Raw genomic sequence first — 24896 nt, forward strand, 5'->3', positions numbered from 1 at the left:
ATCAGCAATGTTCTGAATGACAGTCCTTCTGTCCAGAGCAGCGGGGCAAAGTTTCTTAGGGAGGGGATGTCCTATTAGCAGCAGGCCTGGCCATCTGGGTAATGCCCGGTTCTTACTGTGAGTGCACGGAGAGGCACCGCGGCAGACCTGCACAGACCCCCTTCTTTCACATTGGTTCATGAGCCAAATTGACTCCAACAATCCTGCCTTTCAGGCAGCAGGAGCCTCGGAGATTGGAGAGTCTGCTTGCCCAGCCCAACCCCCTTCATGCAGTGAGGAGATTAGCTCCCAGGGCTCAGGCTCCCCAGGTGTCCTGGCCAGCAAGGGGCAGAATCAGGTGTGTCCGGTGAGCCCACTGGCTATACTGCTCCGTGGCTTGTGCTTAGAGGGAATTTTGCAGGTTACAGTTGCAGAGCATTCACTGGACAAATGATCCCACTCTGGCTAGTTGACAATATGTGCTACTTGGCTCACGCACTATGATAGTACCAGGGCCCAAATGCCCCTGACTTCTTCATACTCACGCTGGTGGAGGCCACGGCTTCTTGAACACTTTCCACGATGAACTCTTTGGTGATCCTGCGAGAGGGCAGCTCATTGAAGAGGGAGTTGATCAGGGCCACTTTGGCTGCATCTCGTCTGGCCTCTGCTCTACTTAGGCAACACTTGAGGAGGGAAGGAGAAGAAGAATCGTCAGAGGAGCCAGGATCTCAGCACTTCCTCCCTGCACCAAAAGCCTCAGGAGGCAACATCTCTTTCATACATTTGCTGTGTGCCTCATTTGCCTGATGCCTCCTGTCCATTGTACACCTTCCTAAAGATCACACTGACTCTCGGTTAGCTCCAGAGCCCACTCATGCTTGGTCTTCTGTTGCATTTTTGTCTCAACTGTTATTGCACAGTCTTGGGATGCCCGCTGTGTTATCAGAAACTTTGCGTCCTGTGCCAAGGAACAACCATAAGAGTAGGCATTGCTGCTATTGCGTGCTGGGTGATTTACTCTCAAACACAGGCTTGTGCTCAAACCCAGAAAGACAAGGAAAGAGTCTAAGCAAAACTTGAACTAATTGTAACAATAACGAAGAACACGGGCTCTGGGAAGAGACTGCATGGGTTCAAGTCCCAGGTCTGGTATTAGTGAGCTGTGAGAGCCTGAGTAAACCAGTCTTTCTGGTCCTCAGTGTCCTCCTCACTGAAGGATGTAGAAGCAATTCATTAAGACAGCTGAATCACCGAGAATACTTAGCGCCCTCATGGCAGCTCCCTCCACGTGCAACCCTGGCTTGGCTTATGTATTTTTATTTCTCCATGGTGCTGTCCATGTCTGATGGTTTCTGTATTTTCACCTGTCACCTCCCACCTTTCTTCTAATAACAGTTCACCAACTGCCTCAAGCACAATCCCTTACCACCTGTTTTTCACTCCGTGTGGTTTGGGTCAGATGTGTTCCATCGATTTTCTTGAAATTAGGGGACTATCTGCATCCCCTGATGCATAACTCATAAGACCTAGCTCTTGGGCCCGGCGTGGTAGCCTAGCAGCTAAAGTCCTCACCTTGCATGTGCCGGGATCCCACATGGGCACCGGTTCTAATCCTGGTGACCATGCTTCCCATCCAGCTCCCTGCCTGTGGCCTGGGAAAGGACGGCCCAAAGCTTTGGGACCCTGCACCCATGTGGGAGACCCAGAAGTTGTTCCTGGCTTGGGATTGGCTCAGCTCTGGTCATTGTGGCCACTTGGGGAGTGAATCAGCAGATAGAGGATCTTCCTCTCTGTCTCTCCTCCTCTCTGTATATCTGACTTTCCAATAAAAATAAACGAATCTTAAAAAAAAAACATGTAACATTGCTATCCATCCTCCTGGCCTGGCTTCTTCTGACTCACCTGGGGCTGCTCCACATATCCGGATTCTTTTTGTCATCCTTTTTCTCCCCTTCTGTCTTCCTCGCTCCCTTTTTCCCCTCTTCCTTCATTTCTCTTATTTGAAAGGCAGACTGATAGAGAGGAAGGGTAGGAGGAGAGAAAAATAGAGATCCATACCTTAAATGCCCACAACAGCCGAGGCTAGGACAAGCCAAGGCGGAGCCAGCCTCCCCACATGGGTCTCCTCTGTGGATGGCGAGAACTCAACTACTTAGACTGTCATCTGCCACTTCGCAGATGAATTAACAGGAAGCTAGATCAGAAGCAGAGCAACTGGCACTCCAAGGAGCACTCCAATAGGAATGTGGCCATCCCAAGTGGTGATTTATGCACTGTGCAACAACGTCTGCCATCTTGTCTCTTTTCTTAACAGCTAATACCCATGACTCCTGATTCTCTAGTTGAATGGATCCTGGGGTCCACCCATAGACGTAAATCCTATAATGTCTCTGGAGTACACACCTTCTAGGAGATGGACTAACTGTCCATGGACTGTGTTTAAGCCCTTCACTCCAGGTCTTACTGGGAAACAAGTTCTAGGACCCCAGTATAGCCAGTCGGCTCACCAGACACACCTGATTCTGCCCCTTGCTGGCCAGGACACCTGGGGAGCCTGAGCCCTGGGAGCTAATCTCCTCACTGCATGAAGGGGGTTGGGCTGGGCAAGCAGACTCTCCAATCTCCAAGGCTCCTGCTGCCTGAAAGGCAGGATTGTTGGAGTCAGTTTGGCTCATGAACCAATGTGAAAGAAGGGGGGTCTGTGCCAGTAGTTTCACAGCCCCAGGGACTCTAAGCCACTGCCAGGAGAAAGCCCCCACCTGCCCTCAGCCTGGGCCCCACGTGGACCCCGTCTTCTCCCAGGCTTACACAGCGTGCCCTCCAAACGCCGTGCTCTCCTCCCCATCTCTGTAAATCCTGTTTGAGTTCTCTGAGGTCAGGTTCCAAGTCCCGCCAGGTGACTGTTACCCGTCTCCCCCAAAAAACTGTCTTGTAGTGATCCTATAATTGACCACTGATCCTTTCTACCCTAACCCTTCTCCCAATCTCCAGGCCTTGAGGGGTCTCTTGTGCAGTTTTTGAATAACCTGCATTTAAGTCCTGGGCCAGGAGCAGAACCTACAGAAGCTCAACTGTGCTAAGCATGTGGAGTAAACTAAATGCAAGACTTCTGGAATGTAATGACCTGCCACGGAGGAGAATGGCAAGCATACCAAAGCAGAAGAGTAAACGGCACGAGCAGCCGTTGTAGCTCACAGCAAAGACTGATTTGTCCAGGTTCCTTGTAAGGGAGGGCTAGAGTTCAAATTCTATAATGCACATGAAAAGTAATTTGGAAGTTTTCTTTTTGGTGTTGAATGACAAACAAAAAGGGTTTGGGTAGCTTTAGGCATGAAGGCCTTTCCAAGTTTGGGACAGAAAGTCTTCCGAGGCCTACGAGGTCTGGGCAGGTAGTACGGCTTTGTGTTATAGACTTGACTTCAAACTTCAGTTGTCGTTCTTCTAAGATGCTTCCCCTGACCACTGGCAATGCCAGGCTGAGAAGACTCGGAGCACTGGCAACACTGCAGTGGAACTGCTGGCTGAGCTTCTGTACACTAACCCTCTATCATAGTTTGTTGATAGAATAACTGAACACAGCCTGGGAAGCTGGAAAACCTGCCACGAAGGCACTGGATAGAATTTAGTCAGAACACTTATTTAAAGTTTTAGTCCTTAAAAAATATAAAACATTAGGGCTGGCTCTATAGCACAGTGGGTAAAGCTGCTGCCTGCAGTAGCGGCAGCCCATATGCACATCGGTTTTGAGTCTCACTTGCTCTGCTTCTGTGATCCAACTCTTAGGTGCTGTGCCTTGGAAAGCAATGGAGGAGGGCTCATGTACCTAAACCATTACACTCACGTGCGAGTCCCCGAAATAGCTCCTGGCTCCTGAATTTGGCCAGCGCTGGCCACTGTGCCTATTTCTGGGGGGGCAATCTCTCTTTCCCTTTCTTGCTTTAACTTTGCCTTTCAAATAAATAAATCCTTAAAATATTAAAAAAGAAAAAAGAGCACTTCACATGTTGGGATGATTTTTTTTTTTTTTTGCCTGAATATGGGATGTGTTTGTTTTTCTTCACGAAGTTAGTTCCCCATTGAAAAGCAGACAAAGCTTTCACAAGTATTACTGGAGAACTGTGGGAGCAGCTCATTGTAATGGGCCACGGCTTTCTATAATCTACAATAGCGCTCTGGAGGTTTCAGAATCTGGGGGATTTGAGTTCAGATCTAATTGGTGTACTCTTAAGAAACAAATTTCTATCTAAACAATAACAACTTAAACCATCTTTCATAGACAGAGAGAACTGGTAAACACGACCCAGATAAAAGGAACTATCTATTTTAAATAAGACCGGCTAAGTACTAGATCAAAGGCAGCCCGTACATTTATAGCCAAATGGCACTGCTCGGGACATCAAAGTGTAGTCGGCTGAAAGTCTTTACTCAGAAAGCAGGAAAAAGGGGCTACAGAGACTTAACCAATATCAAGATTTTAAAGCAGACACATGTCTTTACTTATTTTATTGTTTCAATGCACAGAATCCTTGCCTAAAATGGAGGAGAAAGTGTACCAATTAATAAGTACATAAAATAAAACAAATTCAGAGCCATCAGAGGGCTTTTCTTGCTATTATTCTTTGCATTTCTGAGAGACAAGTACTTCAAAATGTCTATAATGTTAACCAGCCGCTTTCTCATACATTCTAGAACTACAAATTTAAGCCAGAAATGGCTGCAGAGTTTTCTTTAGGGATCTTTCAAAGGGATCTTTTCAACCCAGAAGAACTTGTCCTTGGGCAAGAAATTTAGCCAAAAAGCAACATGCTTGGCATCTCTCAGCTGGAGTGTTGGGGGTGCCGCTAAGGACAGGCAGCATGAGTGTTAACCATCAAACAGTGCAAAACGGTGTCAGAAAATAAAATATAGCAAGTGACAGGACATTTTATTGGTGTCCAGATCAGCCGTCAAAGGCATCAGCTGGGGAGTGAGTGAACTATGATGTTATTTCAAAGCAACTTCCTGCTAGAATTAGACTTCCCAGGTTGTATGGTTTATTCTAGCTGTTTTGCAGCCAGACCTCAATCATAAATACAGATTTGTAAACCATGCCTTCTCTGCTAACCACCCTGGCTTGTTAATACAGAGAGACAACTTCTGTCCTTTGCACTTCATGGAAGTGCAGAGCTGGAATATTTAATAGGCAAGCTTTTACCAAAGTCAGCTGTGGAATCCTCCGGCATGTGGAGCCATATGTTTTCCAAGTGGCCAGCAGACCCCACTCAGCCGTTTATCTTAAAGCTCACATACCTTTCATTTAGTGGTACATTATAAACTGCCCTCATCATTTCAAAGCTTCCTGACTAATCTAAAAATTGAAGCCAAAAGAAAATGAAGGGTAACCACAGCTTTGCTCAGGAAAGCTATTGAAAGGCAGTGGTAGGGGGCAGGCTTTGGGCTTAAGGGTTAAGGCACAAGGTTGGGCTGTCCATGTGCCATTTCCAAGTGCTAGGGTTCGCCACCTGTCTCTAGTTCCTAACTCCAACTCCCTTCTAATGCACACCGTGGGAGGCAGGAGGTTATGGCTCTAGTAGTTAGATTCCTGCCACCCACATGGGATACTATCACTGAGTTCTGGCCTCATGACTTCGGCTGTTGAGAGCATTTGGCAAGTGAAGAAGCAAATGGGAGCTCTCTCTATCTCTGAAATAACTAATGAAACATAAAAAGTCAAAGCAAATAAATAAAGGCATGGATAGTAGGTTTGCAAGATGTGCCCCACAATTCCTCCCTCCTGGGGTGGGCATGTGAAGCCAGCAGAGTATGGCAAGGAGTACTGAAATGTCATTCCGGGTAGCAAGCTACAAGACACTGTGACTCTGTTGATCTCACATACTTTCTTGTCTCACTCAGGTCCCTTGTACAGAGTAAAGTCAGCTGCCACATGCATGGTGGGAGGTTCTCCAGACACCCTCTCGGTCAGGGGACTGTGCTCACGGGCGACTGTGCGAGTCTGGAAGCTGACTGGCTAGTCTCAGTCAGACCTGCAGCACAGTGCCACTGCAGCCGACAACTTACCTTCCGGCTCCAGGAACCACCCACATAAGCTGCTTCTAGATTCCAGTTCTTTCGAAACTGGGCAGGATAGCAAATGTTTGCAGGTTTTGAGACGATTTTGTTACACAGCAGTGTTTGACTACTACAAAGGCTTTGTGCATAGCAGGCAATTAAGAATTCCCCCCATGGAGAGCTCAGTAACAGTGCTCATGCTTGATGCCATGCCCTTGGCGTGGTGTTAAGCGCTTTATGTTTATTATCATGTGTCACTATGATGACCATTCTGTGAAGTGGGTTTGGTTATTATCCTTGTTTAGCAGGTGAGAAAATGAAGACTTCAGGCAGTCATGTATCTGAAGGTCATACAGCTTAAACAGTGAACAAAGCGAGATTCACCCACAGGTCTGTCTGGCCACCGCCAGGCTCTTTTTCTCTTCATAGACTGATCACCCATTCTGACATAAAGCAGATCTTTAATTTGACTAAGATCACATTGCATTGCTTAAAGCAGTATAGTACTCAGGCAAAGTTGCAACTTTCCTATTCCATGTGCTATTTATTTATTTATTTGAGCAACAAAAAGGAGGAAGGGTGAGGAGAGAGAGAGAGAGAAATGCTCCATGTGTTTGGTTTACTGTCCCTCGAATCTGCAGTATCTGGGAGAAGGCCAGGCCAAAACCAGGAGAGCAGAGATCAGTCCAGATCTCCCAAGTGAGTGGCAAGGACTCAGCTCACAGAGTTTACATGAGCAAAGTTAGAGAGAGGAGCTGGAAGCAGGAATCAAACCTTGGGATGTGGGCATCTTGACTGATGCTCTCAATACTCGGACAGACACCATCACAAATGACTTGACAAGAGACTATAAGAATGTCTCCTCCTGGTCCCTCAAGGTGAATGTTTTATTGAAAAGAAGAGGCCAAGGATGAATGGTGACAGTTGAAGATGGGAACATACTGATAATGGTCTTCATATCCTCCTCCCTCCCACTGCTCTCCTTCAGATGCTACCCCGGGCTGTAGGGGATGGACACCGGAGATGGCAAGGTCAGATAGGACTAGAACCGATATCAGATGCCCTCTCTTGGGACATAGTCTTTTTTCCCAGCCAGCAGGGTTTTCTTGATTGCATTTGGGTTTTCCAGATTTTGGAATTTTGCCATGTAGGATGGTTCAACAATTTTAACAGGTGTTTGATGAGTGTTCAAGAGTAAATCTTATTTATATTAAATACCACCCTACCAGCTCTAGTGGAAAGGAAATTCCCTCCAAGATGAGCTCATTCTGGCCCTGGATGTGATTTGTGTGTGGATCACCAGCCAGCCACCAGGGGTCTGCAGGGAATGCTATCCAGATCACCAGCAAGCCTAGGCCGGGCACTTAGATCTGCTGTTCATGACCATCACTTTTCGTAGCGTGATCACTTGTGAGACTATCCAACCTGTGAATGCTAGGGTCCAACCTGACCTGGATCAGCCTCCTCAGATGCATCCCTGTGGATATCTGCGTTGTGGGAAGCTTCCCTTGGATTCTGGAGCAGGTGGACCCCAGGCTGCTCTTAGAGAATGGTTGTTCCAGGCTCTAACCCAGCTCCATGTTAGTGCACCCGGGAAAGCAGAGAAGGATGACTAAATGTTTGGGTGCCTACCATCCAGCTGGGTGACTCAGATGGAGTCCCAGGCACATCCTTGGCCTGGCTCATCCCTCCCTGTTATTTCTATTTGGAGAATAAACCACCAGATGGAAGATTGATCTCTCTCTCTTTTACTGTAACTCTGCCTTTCAAATAAATATAAAAATCTTCAGAGGAAAAAAGAAATTACACTTTTAAGAAACTGGATTGTGTTGTCCCCCTTCCTCTGCTTCCAATGCAGCTTTCTGCTAATGCACCTTGTGGCAGTGATCCTTGGGTGTCTGTGAACTAGGCGGCAAACCTTGAGGGAGTTCTAAGCTCCTGGTCCAAGTATCCAGGACCCAGCCGTGATAAGTATTTGGGGAGTGAGCCAGCCGATGGGAGATCTCCCACTTTGCCTCTGTTTCTTCCTCTCTCTCTTGCACGTCAAACAAATGAACAAATTGGTCTTTAGAAAATCCTTTGAATATTCTTCTGAAGTTAGGCTTAGGAAGAATGTATACATTGCTGACTTAATTAAGTGGTCTGACTTTTAGTTTTCTGCTTACTTCCTCAATGATAATTTTTCAAGATGCTACACTATGCAATGTCAAGATCCAGTCAACATTAACTATAGGCCAATGAGCTGTCCTGTGGTTAGTCAATGTTTAGGATGGGCAAATGTTCTTACATTGAAATAAAATGTTGGTAGTCATGCACATGTTATAAGTAAAAAAAAATGCCTAATGAGAAATTAGTCACTATTAATTACTTATGAAAATTTAGTAACTACTTATAGATGCTGCCATTGATAGAAACACCTTTCAGTCACACTGACATAATTTGGACTTTGAACTATTAAGCTTCCTGATAGCCCTCATTTAATACATAATTTTTCCCATGTTCTTGGTTTGAGCAGCTGTTGCTATATTCCAAAGTTTCACTGTACCCATATCCCACCCATAGGATGTGTGAAAAGACATTATTAGCAGGAACTGCTCTCCATCCCAACAACAGACTTTCTGGAATTAATCCATAGATGTGCCTAGGGAACATGGTATTTAACTACGAGCAGTAATGGATTAGCAAATATGACAGATTGCATTGATCTGAACACCTGAAGTTGAAGACGCCACCCTGTCCAGGGCCAAGGACAGGTAGGTCAACGTTACTTAGGTGGTTTGCACTCAATGGTTCATGGTACCCAAGGGGTTCTCCCCACTAGGACCGGGTAGGAGATGAAAACAAATAAACTGATTCTATGAGCGTTGAGAATCCCTTGGGCTGTTGTGTCAGTCCTTTAGGCGGTTGGAAACAGTTTGCTTTTTGCAACTTGGAGTCTCGAGTCTCAGCAAGTGACTCACAGAGCTCATGTGTACAGCCTGCCAGCTCTGCTCAATGTCACCCACACCTCGGTTTCATCCCGACTGCGAACTTTCAGCACAAAGAATGCCACAAGCCAAGCACTGAGCTAACAGTCCCCCTTTTCAGGTCATTAACGACCTGGGCTGCCCTGGCCGAAGCCTGAACATTTGCATGTGTTCCAATTAATCTAATTGTGGCTATATTAGCATCCCCCCTCCCCATTTCCAGATGGTGATGTGAAAAAGGGCAACCGTTGAAACTCAGTCACCCAAGTTAATATCACTTCTCTCCCCCTAGGTCAGGCTGATGCTGAACCATTGGGAACAATTTAGAGCTGTGTGTGAGCTGGGAGTCGGGGGGAGGGGCTGGCCTGGGAGTCCAATTTTCAGAGAAAACTCAGCAGTTCCTGTCAACTGAAAGAAACGTTTCAGGCACATGGTGGGTCGGAATGCTATTTTTATAATAGAAACCACCTGGGCCCTGCCTGTTACCTCGCTGCACGCCCGATTCCAGGCACATAGCTAGAGCGGGCTCCCTGGTAACCATTACAAAGCCATGTTGTACTTTACACCCTGAGATCTTTTTCCTTCTTTTTCTTTCTTTATCTTCCCACATGCCCCCTCCTGGTTCTTTTTTCAAGTTAAGGTGAAGACAAGATGAATTGATCAGGGCTCATGATTTTGGTTTATTTTTATAGTGGCTTTGATGTAAAAGGACTCGGCTCTGATTGCATGAGCAGGACAGGAGGGGTTTTAGCAGAGAAAGAGGCTGACTTCCTTCCTTAGCCACCTGGAGAGACACGGAGCATCTTCCTGGGTCGAACTGTTGGGGCTGGGAATTGACTATGGAGAGAGTCCCAGTTTGGGCCTTTGCCAAGCCATTCCTTTCTCTACACTCTACTGCTCAGTTTGAAGTGGAACATCTCCCTTCACTCGGCTTTACAAAAAAAAAAAAAAAAAAAGAAAACGATTAAAGTTAGACAATGAGGCTGGGACATAAAATGGGTCTCATTAAAACGGTCTGCACTCCTGATTTTGGGGGCAAGTCCAATAATTAGCTGATGTATGACTTTAGCATTGGAAGGGGTCATGCAACATATATTTGGATCTCATTAGTTACAAACCAGGCTGCTTTCCGATGGAGTTTTCAACCAAAAAAATGTCTCCTGCAGAATTCAGTGAGAGTGTACTGCAGATAGTACCTCGAGGTCAGGGTACACAAACCAGGAGGCAGGGAAGAGGTCACGGGTGGGTTCAAACAGAAAGAGTTTGCATTGAGACGGTGCGGGAGTGCTGGGTGGTATGGCAGGAACTCAGTCTCTAGCTGGGATATGGAATGTTAAGGCCTTATTGAATCATCAACAAAAACAGCGTTGCAATTCCATTTGGTCAAGTATACCAGTTAATCAAATTTTCCCTTAGTCATTCTCTCCTGGGAAAAACTTAATTTTATCAACTTTATTTATTATGATTTATACCTTTAATTCCCTGGGCTTTGGGAAGACTCAAGTCAATTCGCCAGAGGATAAAACACGTGCTTTTACGTTTGATAATACAGATGAGGTGTGCTTGCTGCCTTAAGGAAAACAAAACAGAAGTCAACACTTTGACCCTGCCTTTCGTTGCTTGGGAGAATAGCTTTTCCTAGGTATCTTTCTCCGCAGTGGCTTTGGATGGGAAGCCGGAGTGGTGTGAGAATGCAAAGGCTTTTTGTGACTGAGCTTCCCAAGGAGTGCCTCTGCTCTGGGGACCCTGTGTATGTTTTCTAATTGTGAAGTTGTTGCAACAGCAGTAGACACTGGCGACAATTGAGGAAACGGCCACTGAGGAAAGTCTGAAGGTGCTGGGCCCCTGGCATTGTACAACTTGCTGGATGGCTCCGATGTTTATAACACCTGTATTTGTTTTCTGTGGAACAGTTTTAACAACAACCAAAATCCTTGTGAACAGGATCTGATTCCCAAGTGGGTAAGTGCCTCGCACTTCAAAAACACCGAGCCATCAGAGCAGCGCGGCAGGCAGCAGGCATGCTTTCCATTCCATCATAACTCACGCACGGAAATAATTGCATGTCGTAGGACTCTGCTCAAGGGACATTTTGCTTTTTTACTCAAAATGAGCCTGGAATTCATTAATCCAAGTCACCCCAGCAGACTCTATATGGAAGACCACGTCACTGGCTGGAAAATAAGACTCGCATCGCAAACCTTTTAAATCAAAATATGAAATAAGATAAAATACTCATGTTCCCCTTTTGGATTTAGAAATGAAAACAGCTGCTCAAACGATGAGTGGTTTTCCCTGAGTTCACCAAGAGGGGAGCCAGACGCTGATCTGAAGGCCCTTGTGCTGCTCTTATTGTGAAAAAATGAAAATTACTGCAAGTTTTCATGGTCATGATGTGTGGCGCGGAAGGATTAACTGCCTAGACCAAAAAAATGGCATACAGAGACTATGTCCAAAATGCGTGAATTTCAACTCACGACTGGTAATATTAGAAGATGCTTTCTTTTAGGAAAAGGCACACGAAGTACTAACACGTTTCAGTGTGACAGGGTGGGGAAGATAAGTTTGCAGCAATAGGTCACTTTATTTATATCATCAGACATTTAAAAATAAAACCATGTTTTCACGCCTCTATTTCTATAGAGTCATAGTTTATGAAGGCACAGCCTCAAGGCAGGGTTGGGATTTTATGTCACTACTCCTCTGTTTCTCTCTCTCCCCCTCTCTCTCTTTCTCCTTCTCTCTCTCTCTCTTTTGAGGTTGTGGTGCCAAGACCAGCTAAAAATTTTTAATGAGTCTTCATGGAAACAAGCCTCCCATTGACTTGCATGGGAGGTTTCTTTGTGTAAAAACCAGTGGTTTGTGTCCATCAGAGCCTTTGACTTGACTGCTTTCCTTTGATTCACTAGCAAACTCAAGTTCAGCCTGAATACTGTTTTCTAAAGAATGAATGAGTATAATCCTAGGCAGCTTTCAGGCAACTGCCTGAAACCAGAGGGATTATTTCTGTGCTCTAGTCCTGTACTCCACCTCAAGTGTTCTCAGGGACTTGGCACCATCAGAGGTGACGTCCACGGCTCAGTGGGAAGGCTACCGCTGGCATAATGGTTTCTCCACGTCTCAACGCATGGTCTGGGCATTAATCATCCATCATGAAATGATTTGCAATGCACAGGAGTGACATTGGATTATGTGAGAGGCAATGCAGGAATGAGCATGCGGGCTCTCACAGGCCAACTGCTGGCAAAAACATGATGAAATGTTATATGGTGAAAATAGCATTTCAGATGGTTTCCAAACTGACCAAGAGAAGCGTAAGGACATTGCTTTAGGAGGAGTTTTCTTTCTCTTTTCCGCTCCACACTTTTCCTTCTTACAACCATATTTTAGAAGGCCAAAGTTTGGTCAAGGGGCCAGGTTTGGCAGTCAACCACCCGAACACATTTTCGAAACATATTTGATTCAGGAAATTCTGGGTCTTTTAAAGCAAGGATGTTAGCAACCTCCCTCCTCCACCCCCGAGAACCTTAAAATATGATGATTTAAACATAAGGAAAGGGAGACCCTGAAGTGATCAGAGAAATCACCAAGAGGCCCCCTGCTGAAGAATTCAGCTTTCTTTTCTTTTTTTGTTTTGTTTTGTTTTCTATTTTCTAAAAGACCACAAGGAGGATGTTGAATCTGCTGCCTAAGGGAGATCCTATCACTCGGAGTCAAAATTTATGAGATGACAGAAACATCCATAATTCTCTAGGTAACAGAAATAAAAACATTGGAAGTTCTCAACTTCCTATCCTCTCTATCCCTTCATTGCCCTGACAACTGCACTGCATTTTAGAGAGAGGAGCCGCTACATATGAAGACACAGTTGCGTGTCTGGGTATGAGTACAATCAAATCCTGGTTATTCACGGTCATGAGAGCTGAGGAAGGGATGGGAGACATGTGGAGTTACTATGCACAAATTCAATCCAGAGAGAATCAGATGTTCCATTAAGCCAATACCTTCAAGGTCAGTTATGTTTAAAGCTCTAATCGCAGAAAGAGAACAATATTGGCTGATTTTAATGTTACTGACTTTTCCTTCCTAGTCCTGTCATCTTACAGACTTTGGACTAACATCTTCTTTGACAGTTCATTATAGCCAAGAATGAACATTTGGTCATTTGTTCTTGGGATTTGTTATTCATTTATTTGGGTATTCAATAATCTTGACTATGTATATATCATATGAAAAATACAGTTTTGGTGTTATGGGAAACCTCAGGATTCAGACTGTTTCTATGAGGATTCTAATTGAATTCCAGAGACAGGACATGCATATATGTGATGCATATATGTGGAAAACATTAAACACTAGCAGAGAACCTAAGACAGTTATTTTGGGGAATCAAAGGCAGAATATCTTTCTAGCAAGTGGATTTGGAGAAAGTTCTCGAAGGATGTGACACCTGGGGTGCAGCATGATGACTCAATTGGCTAAATTCTCAGCTTGCAAGTGCCAGGATCCCATATGGGGGCCAGTTAGTGTCTTGACTGCTTCACTTCCCATCCAGCTCCCTACTTATGGCCTGGGAAAGCAGTGGAGGATGGTCCAAAGCCTTACAGCTACATGGGAGACCTGGAAGAAGCTCCAGGCTCCTGGCTTCGGATCAGCTTAGCTCAGCTCCAGCTGTTGTGGCCATTTGGGGAGTGAACAGGTGTAGGAAAGATCTCCCCCCCTCTCTGTTTCTCTTTCTTTTTGTAAATGTGATCTGCCTTTCCAATAAAAAAAGAAATAAATCTTAGAATAAGAAGAGTAAATGTATACTTCTTTGTCCTTTGCCAATTGTGGTTTTATATGAGTGTCCAACTGTCTTTATCCCATACAAACTACCTTCTTATAACTGTAAAAATGCTTTTAGTTTATGCTCATCCCATGCCTTTGCACACACTGTTCCCTACGCCAGCAGTACCACCTCCCCTTTTCTGTGTGTGACCCAGACACCTCCAGCTGTGTCTCTGTCCCCACTTGCACTTTCCTACAAATCCTTCTTTGACCTTTCTGAGCTAGCATGGATTTGTGATCTGTTTACAAACTACACCATTCTCTTGCTTTGCAACAATGGAAAACTCACACGATAAGTAACAGGACAGACTAAACGAGTGAAGTGTTAGGGTCAAAGGGTAAATAAGGCAAAAGAAAAATAAACCAGATATTACTTAACTTATTCTTTAGAATTCTACTACATTGTGCTCTTTCAACTTATCCTAGGCTGAATACTTGCCTCTGGACCTCTTAGTTGTCAAAACTAAGAGGGAAAAAAATTGCTTAAGAGTTTCACAGGGCTCATCAGCTATGAAATATGCATCTTGGCCAGTAACTGAACATTGACAGATGGTTTACTGCATTTACAGGATTTAGTAAGCATAAAAGTACATTTCCTTGTGTTTTCATTGACTCTCACCTAACTTTACATAATTATTATAACTTTTCTGTACATGAATTTCCTCAGAGTATAGAAAAAATTCTCCATTCTTAGCCTAATATGTGATATTTCCTCGTTACTGCAGGAGCTTTTGTCCCATACACCTGATACCAAGATGTTGATGGCTAACGTAGGTAAATGTTTGTGTGTGAGTAGAAACGTATCATTTACATCCACCTTCACACATACCATCAGTAACACCCCATCAGACAGAAAAAGGCTTTATCATAATTACAAAACGCAGTACTTGGAATATGTACTACGTGTCACATGTCAGTCCCACCCCATTTCATATTTGCTTCATTTGATTTCTAACCAATCCTAGAGCTGGAGAAACTGAGACGTTAAATCAGTTTCCTGACACAGGACCTGAGCCCAGGTGCTTTACCTCAAATGAGATCTTCTAGCTGTCACTGCTGTTCGTGCTTCACTGTGTGGTGCTTAAAGATTGATTCATACATGATTACAAACATTATGAGAGTGGAGACTTTATGATGTGCAAGAGCCTGGCCATTATTCTGTTGTGCTCTAAGTTTTATTTTGCAGGGTATGGGCAACAATCTGGCAACTAAAATTATGTGCTATAAAATCCATTTCCCATAAAGAAATATCAGGGCATATCTTAATATAAAATGCTTCCATTTAAGAAAATTGGAAGAATTGACCAACTATTTAGTATCTGTAATAGGTTTTTTTTTCCCCCACTAAATCTTAGACTGCTGCCCATTTGACAAAGGGTTTGCTTCAGTTTTTCCCAAGTAGCTTCCACTGATGAATTGATGACTGTGGCTTACCTGAAAATTGCCAAAGCAACTTCCCCCTGGGAGAGTCACATAACTCACAAAGGGAGGCCCGGCAGATGGCAGTGACTCATAGACCACCACGCCTTCGCTTGGGAACGCAGCCCCCTGTTGCTGCTTGCTCTCCCAAAATTCCTGTAGCATTGACACAACATTCACTGAAAAAGACAAAAAAAACACGACCCATTACTAAGGATGGACAGATGCTGGCCAAGACAAAAGTTTTCTCCAAGGGTTGTGTTCTGTGACACAGCAGGTCTAGCTTTAGCAGAGCAGTGGATGTGTGTGATGCAGATGTTAGCAGCTGTGAAAGAATATCCTCGATTAAAATCTATGTACCATTTTTAACAAATGTCATTTCAACAGAAATGCATCCATTTCTCCATTAGGTTCGAGCAGGTTTGTTTTTTCAAAAAAAAAAAAAAGATTTATTTATTTTTATTGCAAAGTCAGATATACAGAGAGAAAAATCTTCCATCCAATGATTTACTCCCCAAACGGCCTCAAGGGCTGGAGCTGAGCCATTCTGAAGCCAGAAGCCCAGAATCTCTTCCTGGTCTCTTACATGGGTGCAAGATCCCAAGGCTTTCGGCCTCCTCAGCTGCTTTCCCGGGCCGCAAGCAGGGAGCTGGATGGGAAGCAGGGCCACCAGGATTAGAACGGGGGCCCATATGGGATCCTGGCGCATGCAAGGTGAAGACTTTAGCCACTGAGCTATTGCACCGGGCCCATGGTTGAAGCAGTTTTTATCCTGTAATTCTAACAATGCTTCAATATATCACATTTATTTACTGATTTTAATAGCCAATTTAAAAATCTCATGCTTCTCTCTTAAGAAAATTTGCCTTCATAGAGTCTGTCCAGAGCTGTGATCTGTGGCTTTCTCTCCCATTTCTTGCAGGCTCTACAATAACAAAGTGAAAGCTCAACTGAGATGTGAAAGTGTAAGCAAGGTAGTTGCAACAAGGATTCACATATTCTAAGATTTGAGAAGAGAAAGTCAGAAAGAAGAATGTTGTTTCAATCTTCACTCACCTCGATCTAAAGAAAAACTAAAAGCGAGAGGTTAGAAGAGCCAGGAGGGTACCTAACAATATGGGGACCCTGGACAAGGTCTGTTGGATGACTTCAGAGAACACAATGGTTAAAGCCATATGTTTTCCATTACATGACCTGTGATAGCCTGCAGAAGTTCCAGATCAAATTAGGTTGGTTTGTTTATCCTGTATTGCAAATTGAATTGTGGAAATTAACAAAGCTAATAGAATTGTAGGGTCAAAAGTGATCTTACAGGTCCTGTAGTTAAAGCCCTTTCTAATGCAGGAATTCCTTGCCTGAGCAGCAAATCCTTGCCTGCTGGCTGCCCAGTTCTTTGGCCTCTAGCTGATCATGTGGACAGACTTTGTACTAGGCACATCTCGAGGCAGACAGTTTCAGCTACGGTGGCTCTGTGGACAGGTCCCTTCTGGAAGAGCTGAAATCTGCTTTATTGTAAGCTTCAAGTAAGAGGGGTGCATTCCACCCTTCATTTCTGGATGTCCATAAAAACCCATCAGCTGAGAGTTTGCTGCAGGTCTGAAGGGGACATGGGCTTCTGTTGTTTCAGCCTGCCTGGTGTTCGCGCCCCTTATGGTAGGAACAGCAACCAGGTTTTCCTTGAAGAATTGTGCGGTCTCTGGGATACAGAGGTGAGGACTTGGCCAAAGTGGTTCCATTTAAGAGCAGTGCATCCATGACTATCGCTGGAAGTGTGGAAGTTGCTCACGGTGGTTGATGGAGTAGAGTGGTATGACAGAGCCAGAAAAGAAGCAAAGCTGGCCAGAGAGGAAACTCAACATGGAGGGGAGTAGAATCTGAAGCAACAGAAGAAAGCCCAAGTTCAGATGCCATAGTTCATGGTACCAGCTATGCCCAAACCCAGGATCCCTGCTTGGACTTTGAGTTATCGGAATCAACATCCCTGCTTTTTTACCTTAAGATATTTTGAACTGGCACATCTCCTCTGTGTTTGAAAATCCGCTGAGGGACATACCTCTCCTCTTGCCTTCTGTTCTGGATCAAACAAGTCTGTGTTTTCACATCTTTGTGTGTAACACGGTGCCTCTGCCCTTTGCCCTTATTCTGAATCTATTCTTGGATGCGCTTCAATACACTGGGCATTGGTATTTTTCAGGGGGTCTGGAGTGTGACTGAGTTTAATCTGGAGGCCAAAAATACTAGAAGACCACTTTAAATGCTCTATCTTTTTATTTTTATTTATTTGAAAGGCAGAGCAACAGAGAGGGTGTGCAAAAGAGATATGTTCCATGCACTTGGAATCTTTCCATCACTCCCCAGATGCCTGTGGAAGCTAGAGTGAGGCCAGGCTAACACAAGTAGTTGGGGATCCATCTGAATCTCCCACGTGGGTGGCAGGGACCTGAGCATCTGAGCCATCACCTGCTGCCTCGCAGGGTGAGCGTTAGCAGGGAGCTGCATTAGAAACACAGTAGTCGGGCCATGGATTTAGGCTCTCTGGAATGGGATGCAAGTTTCCCAAACAAGTTTAAACTTGCTTTAGGCATTTGCTCCCGACACTTTGTAAGCTACTTACTAGAGCACTTGCACATCTCCCCCAGTCAGCTTCATCGGTGTGTGAATAAGGTCAACTCTGGAAACTTCTAAGGAATCTGATGCCTGGGTATATTTAAATTTCAGTGGATAGCAGTTGAGTATTATGGGAGATATAAAAAGCACAAAAGTATCACAAGGGAAAACTATATTAAACATGAAAGAATTGGTTATTACAGAGCTTTTTAATCCATTCAAAGCTATTTGAAAGAGAGGGTGACATTGTGGTGCAGAGAGCTGCTGCATCTCAAGCAGAGTGGCTGGCAAGGGGTCCTACCTTTATTTTCAATTTAGCTTCCTGCTAATGCACCTGCGAGGCAGCGGATAATGGCTGAAGCACTTAGGTCCCTGTCATGCACGTGGGAGACCCAGATGGAGTTCCTGGTTCCTCCCTTCGGTGTGGCAAAGTCCTGGTGATTTTTGGACCTTTGGGAAGTGAATTAGTAGATGAAATTTCTCTGCCATTCTGCCTTTCAAATAGATAAATAAATGCGTTATAGATGTGTGTGTGTGTGTAGTTTACAAGCATCTGAAATAATTTTCTACCAGTTGATATAACTCCCCCTCCCCTACCAAATTAGACTTTATAAACTGTTTCTGCTCTTTATCTTCTTCACTTTCCCACCTCTGAGAAAACAAGGATTTATGATCTGGCCAGTCGTGTCTCTACTTGCAAGTTGATCTCCAGAATTTGGCAAATGGCCTGAAGACTGAAGCCTGAACCGAAAGCCAGCGGCTTCTTGCTCTGCTAATCAACAAGGGCCCTTAGTCTCCTGTATTTAATCAGTCGGTTGTTGAATGAAATTCTGCTGAGAGTTGCAGTAGGAAGTTGAAGACTCAGGGTTATCCAGGTAAAATGAACACAAGAATTTTGGCACATAAAGCTATTTGGATGAAAGAGTCTGAAGGTATGTACTAAATAAAAATTTCTGCAGTTTTAAAATTTTTCATCCTGCAACCCTGGAAGATTTCTTTGATAGTCCTAGAGATGTCATCGCTGCTAAAGCGTGCAACATATGCACACCACACACAGTCCATCTTCCTATCTCTGCCCTGTCTTGTTGATCAGAAAACCAGATGAATAGAGTGCAGAGGGAAACAGGCCAGCTTACTCTTCGGACTTTCAAAGCTCGGTGCACCCGAGAATGCTCTGTTTATGAAACATATGCTACTTAGTTTTTGGCGGTAGGATCAGCAAGGATTTTGTACAGTTTCAAAGAGAACGTGACTAGAAGGTCAAGTGCTGCTAAAAAAAAAAAATCACTTACATTTGCAGTGAGCCTGTACACAGCAGTTTAGTCATCAAAAAGCCTGCTAGAGTCCTGACTACTCCGCTTCCGCTCCCATTTCCTACTAATGCGCAACCCCGGGAGTTAGACAAAATGAAGGCCCAAGTAATTGAGTAATTGGGTCCCTGCCCACCCATGTGGCAGGTCTGGATGGAGTTCCTGGCTTCAACGTGGTCCAGCCTTGGGCATCTGGGCAATGAAGCAGGAGATGGAAGATCTTTTTCACTAACCGTCTGTCTCTCTGTGGCAGAGGGAGCAGTGCTGTGGCACCGCATGCTAAACTGCCATCGGTGTTGCCCTGCTGTAGCACCTGGAAAAGAAGTAGAGAATGATCTAAGTGCTGGGGCCCTGCCAGCCACGAGAGGGCATGGATGGCACTCTGGGCTCCTGGCTTTGGCCTGGAATACCCCCAATAGTTGCTATTACTTGGGGAGGGAACCAGTGAATGGAAGTTCTCGCTACTTGTGACTGTGTCTCATTCTACTCTTCAAATAAATAAACTGAATATTATTTATTTATTTATTTATTTGACAGGCAAAATTACAGAGAGATCTTCCATCTGCTGGTTCGCTCCCCAAACGGCCACAATGACCAGAGCTTGGCTGCTTGGAGGCCAGGAGTCCAGAGCTTCTTCCAGAACCTGGATGCAGGAGTGCTTGGACCATCTTCTGCTGCTTTCTCAGGCCCGATAGAAGAGAGCTGGACCTAAAGTGGAGCAGCTGGCACTCAAACCACACTCATGTGGGATGCTGGTGTTGCAGCAAGGATCCCATACAAATGCCGATTCGTGTCCTGGCTATTCCACTTCCCATCCAGCTCCCTGATTGTGGCCTAGGAGAGCAGTAGAGGGTGGTCCAAAGTCTTGGAATCCTGCAACTGTGTGGAAGACCTGGAAGAAGTTCCTGGCTTCTGGCTTTGGATCGGCTCAGCTCCGACCATTACAGCCATTTAGGGAGTGAGCCAAAGGATTGAAGATCTTTCTCTGTGTCTCTTCTTCACTCCATAAATCTGATCTGCCTTTCCAATAAAAATAAATAAATCTTTCTTTTTAAAAAATAGAATACATAGGGCCTGGCACGGTAGCCTAGTGGCTAAAGTCCTCACCTTGCATGCACCAGGATCCCATATGGGTGCCAGTTCTAATCCCAGCAGTCCTGCTTCCCATCCAGTTCCCTGCTTGTGGCCTGGGAAAGCAGTCAATGATGGCCCAAAGCTTTGGGACTCTGCATTCATGTGGGAGACCCGGAAGAGACTACTGGCTCTTGGCTTCAGATTGGCCCAGCTCTGGCCTTTGCAGCCACTTGGGGGGTGAACCAGTGGACAGAAAACCTTCCCCTTTGTCTCTCTCTATCTCTGTATATCTGACTTTCCAATAAAACATAAATAAATGTTTTGTAAAAATAGAATATATAAGGCTTTTCTAGTTGATCAAGGAGGAGAGCCTGTAGTGTGGAGCACTTTGGCTGTCAAAGCTTTGAACATGCAACCCTGATCCTCTCCAGTAGCAATCCTAGATCAGCCTGAGCTGGGCCAGCCTCCTGTTATCTGTCCCTGTCCAGGTTCTCCCTCCGATCTTGGGCACTGTTTCCATCCCTTCCCTCCTCATCCTTCTCTCCCGCACCTCCTCCACCACGCCTTGTACTGGTTCCACCCACACGCATCTCTTTGTCAGAGTTCTTATTGCACTAGAGGCTCTGTGTCTCAGCACCTAATCCTCTGTAAACCATGCTAATAAAATGGATCTGGTGCTCCTGGCTGCAGTGAGCAAGTCAGATTTGGCTGGGCTTCCTGCTGGCCAGAGGAATGAAATGCCTTGTGGTAATGATTTATCTAATAGAGCACAGTCTTTGGTTATTTAACTCAGAGCAGACTATGGGATTCTAGGGCGAAGGAACTCTGGTTCATTCTTCCTTGTAGCCTCCTTGGAGAACTATTCACCTAGAGGTGGTCACTGAATTCATTTGGAACCCAAGGAAACTTGATGTGGGCTGACTAGTTTTAGTAGAGTTGCATGAACACCTAGAAGGTAAGCAGAGTCTCTGTAATTTTTGCGGTTGTCAGATATTCCTTCCGCGATAAGAAATCTCATTTATGAAGCAACTACGGTGCCCACCAGAGGATAGATCTGATGCGGGTACCCTGGCGCCCACTGGCAATGATAGAGTGAACACATGAATGACGACTGTTGGTCATTTGGGTTATGTCTTCATGGCAAGCAAAGTTAGGAAATTCCTAAGTGGGGATGGTAAGTCATTTCTCTTGGGTATCAACTCTGGACTATTTACAGAGACTACATGGCATACCCTGTTCAAAAAGACTTGAAAATAGTTTTGGGAATCGGTGGACCAGAACTCCATAATGAAGCAGCAGTGTGACACTGGATGAACTGCACGTGGACCTTTGACCCTGAGAGTAAGAAGCCACAGAGAAGGTCGGGACAGGCCTCTGTCCATAGAGATTTGCGGTTTGACGGGAAAGATAATAGTTGCCACAGAAGTAGTGAACGAGATATTAGAGTGGTCAATTATAGAACAGAGATGATGTTAAAGAAATAGGAAGGTGTTTCAGAAAGTTTACATAAAAAATTTGCAAATTCATTTTTAGTCATATGGATTTTTCCATAAACTTTTGGAAGATCATTCATGTTTGAAGCTGACAAATATATGGCACAATAATGAAATGAATGATAGAGGGAAAATAGAGGAGTGTGGGCTCCAAGGCTGGGGAAAGAGCCTTTCAGAAGAAGGAGCCCTCCTAGCTGAGCCCTCCCCAGAGGAATGAGGTCTAGAGAGAAAATGGAGAGAAACTGTGACAAAAAAAAAGTAAGAGAAATTATCAAGTGTCCCCTCCACTGGAGAATCATGCAAGGAAGTGATGGAAGTCAGGAAGTGGCACCCCAAAACTCAACACCCTGCCATGCTGATTGTTTTGAGTCCAGGGCACTTGCAGAACAGTGGATGGCTCAGGTAGGGGCTTTTTCTGAGCTCCCTTATCAGCCTAAAGATAATCCTTAAATGGCATCCGCATGGTCATGCCGCCTCTCTGGGATCCCACTAGCCACAGCCATTCCCTGGACAGAAGATAGGGTTGGCGTCCTGTCCTCGCAGGGCCACTCTTCTGCCAGGGGCCCTTCCCGGACAGCCTCTGTCACCTCCTCTATCTGCATCACGAGCCAGTCTCTATTCACCAGCATTCCTCCTCACCCGCAGGAAGGCCGAGCCAGGATGTTCTGTCAGCCCATCATCCAGCCTTCTTCCAAGTCTCACACTGTGTCAGCCTGCTGTAACTTTTCTCCTACTAGTTATCTTGTGCCGACTCAGTGAGGAGCCTAGTCAAGCATCCCAGCAAGGGTGGGAGAAGTCGATTCTCACCCCTGCCCTTATGGGGATCAGATTGGACCAGAGACGAGGTGTGTGACACTCAGCTTCTTTCACCAACTGAAAATGGTGTCTTTGGTCCTGGGGCTCCAGCTTTACTCATATAAGAAACAAAGGCAGGTCTGTGGATGAAGGGCTGGAGCCCTGAGGAAGGACCCAGAACCTCAAAGAGAAAGTACAGCTGCTTCTTGGGCACAGCGCACCTCATTTCCAAGAGCAGTCTGGGGAAGAAGACTCCTGAGAAGTGGGGAGCAGATAAAGAAGCAGGAGACCTCCTTCCAGGCTTGTGGGGCACCCTGCCTCCACACGGAAAGATGCTCACACTTCAGTGTCTAAGCAGCTTTGTTCCTGGTGATTCTGAACGTGTCTGAAGGGACTTACATCTCATGGAAAATGGTACTAAAGGACAAGTTTGTTCGGGTACAGAAATATACTGAAATCCAGGCAGAAAGTTCATAGAATGTGTACAAACTCTGCACAGATTTCAAAACTTTAGCACGAAAATTCATCTTTTCATTCCATTTCCCATGGTTGTTATGGGATTTATCACCATAGTTTTGTTTCCACAGATTAGACACCCAGGAGATGCCTACAGGGACACCCGATCCATGTTTTCACAGGCCCAAGTCTGAGATACACAGAAATTTAATGTCTCACGGATCAGAAAGTACGTGAACAGGAGCAAGCTCAGACAGAGACTCTGCTTCATGCACGATAAAGTGCGCCCTGTATTTTCCTTCCCTGCCTCTAACCAACAGACAAGCAGTGCACTGAGCAGTTCAAAGCCTAGGGGACATGGCCGGAGCCATAGAAGGGAAAGCAGCCAGCCAGAGACGCGGATTCACTAGATGAGGAGCAGAATCGGCTCAACAATGGCACTAAGTGTAGGCCTACAGTCCTGAGGCACACCTGTGCCATTCTACGTCAGCCTTACCCACCTACCACTCAAGTGACACCCCGGGACTTTCGTCCCCTCACTGAGGCCCTGGAGGCCGAGACAAGAGACCCACGCTCTTTCCCCAACCCCTCCACGGACACATATCTCTCCCAACCACACCCTCTCCATCCCTACCAGTGGCCCACAAGGTCTACAAGTCCCTCACCTTTCTAATGAACACTAAAAACTTAAATAATAAAAAAGGGAGGGGAAAGCCTATTCTCTTGAACCAGACTGTTTTTCTTTTTTTAAAAAATGTATTTGAGAGACAGAGAGATCTTCCTTTCACTAGTTCAGCCGTCACATGCCTGAAACAGCTAGGGTTTGTTCAGACTGAAGCCAGGAGCCAGGAAGCCCATCCCAGCCTCCCATGCAGATGGCAGGAACCCAAGTGTTTGCGCCATCCTTTGCAGCTTCCCCGGGGCATTAGCAGGAAGCTGGATCAGAAGCACAGAGTAGTTGAAATCAAACTCAACTCTTCAATGTGGAATGCCTGTATCCTGCACAGTGCCTTGACTAACTATGCCACGACGCCCTCCCCTGACTGTGCGGTGGGAGTCTTGCCTCCATCAGTGCAAGGTGGCATCATTCCTTGCCTGAGCTCCTCGCCTGTGAAGTGCAGCATGGGACCTAACCCACGGCACTCTGTAAGACTTGAACTGGAGTATGCCCAGAGGACGGCTTTGCCCACCTAGAGGACTGGGCTGTTATTATTTGTGGCAGGAAAAGGTGAAGAGAGAAGGGAAAAGGCACATTGTGCCTTTGAAACTAAGTGTTCCTGGATGGGAAGCCATGTCATTCAGTAGTCTAAAAATAGGCTGTGAGTCTGAAAATCCTCTAATTGAACACATTGTGCTGTTTAGTTTCTCCCCAGACATGTGGCGGCTTCAGAGATGGCAAAGAGGAAACTCCTTTGGATGGTATTCTCTGGGAAAGTCCAAGCCCTACCACAGCTGGAAACTACATGGATGTAGTGCTACATGCCTCACAGAAACAAGGGGCTTTGTCTCAATATTTCACTTTCTAACGGAGGCTAAACATCAGGCTAAACATCACGGACATGCTCTTAGCCAACACTACAAAGGGGAACTTTTTGGTTTAAGTTAATGTTTAACACTTGCATGTGCTTCAGCAAAGTAGAATAAAATAGTTCATTGTGTAACAATGTAATGTAACAACGGAATGTGAGTTCTGCATGGAAGACAGTCCTTTGCCCACAACAAGAGATCTTAAAGTACATGATAAATCTATTAGAAAAAAATATCCAATTCTTTAAGCTTTACACGAGGAAAAATACTACTTGGGTAAAATTTCCTTTTCCCCAAACCAAAAAAAAAGACAAATAGGGAAGAGGTTATTTAAGGATAAATCATTAGGAAGCTCTCCAGGTGATGAATATACTTTCAGAACAATTCTGTGC

At 45.2% G+C, this 24896-nt stretch overlaps 1 protein-coding gene across 2 annotated transcripts in view; it reads right to left on the bottom strand.

Annotated features, from left to right (window-relative positions):
* LIX1 (limb and CNS expressed 1) overlaps positions 1–24896 on the bottom strand; it is a 42689-nt gene that overhangs the window by 9502 nt on the left and 8291 nt on the right. For both annotated transcript variants that reach the window (XM_040986085.1, XM_040986084.1), the window contains exons 2-3: positions 15258–15421; positions 525–665 (exon numbers count right to left, since the gene is read on the bottom strand). In XM_040986085.1, the coding sequence (XP_040842019.1) occupies positions 525–665; positions 15258–15421 (305 nt within the window). The remainder of the gene's footprint in view (positions 1–524; positions 666–15257; positions 15422–24896) is intronic.

Source organism: Ochotona curzoniae, unplaced genomic scaffold (assembly GCF_017591425.1).
Source record: "Ochotona curzoniae isolate NIBS_2020 unplaced genomic scaffold, NIBS_Ocur_1.0 contig_4501, whole genome shotgun sequence".
Lineage (NCBI taxonomy): Eukaryota > Metazoa > Chordata > Mammalia > Lagomorpha > Ochotonidae > Ochotona > Ochotona curzoniae.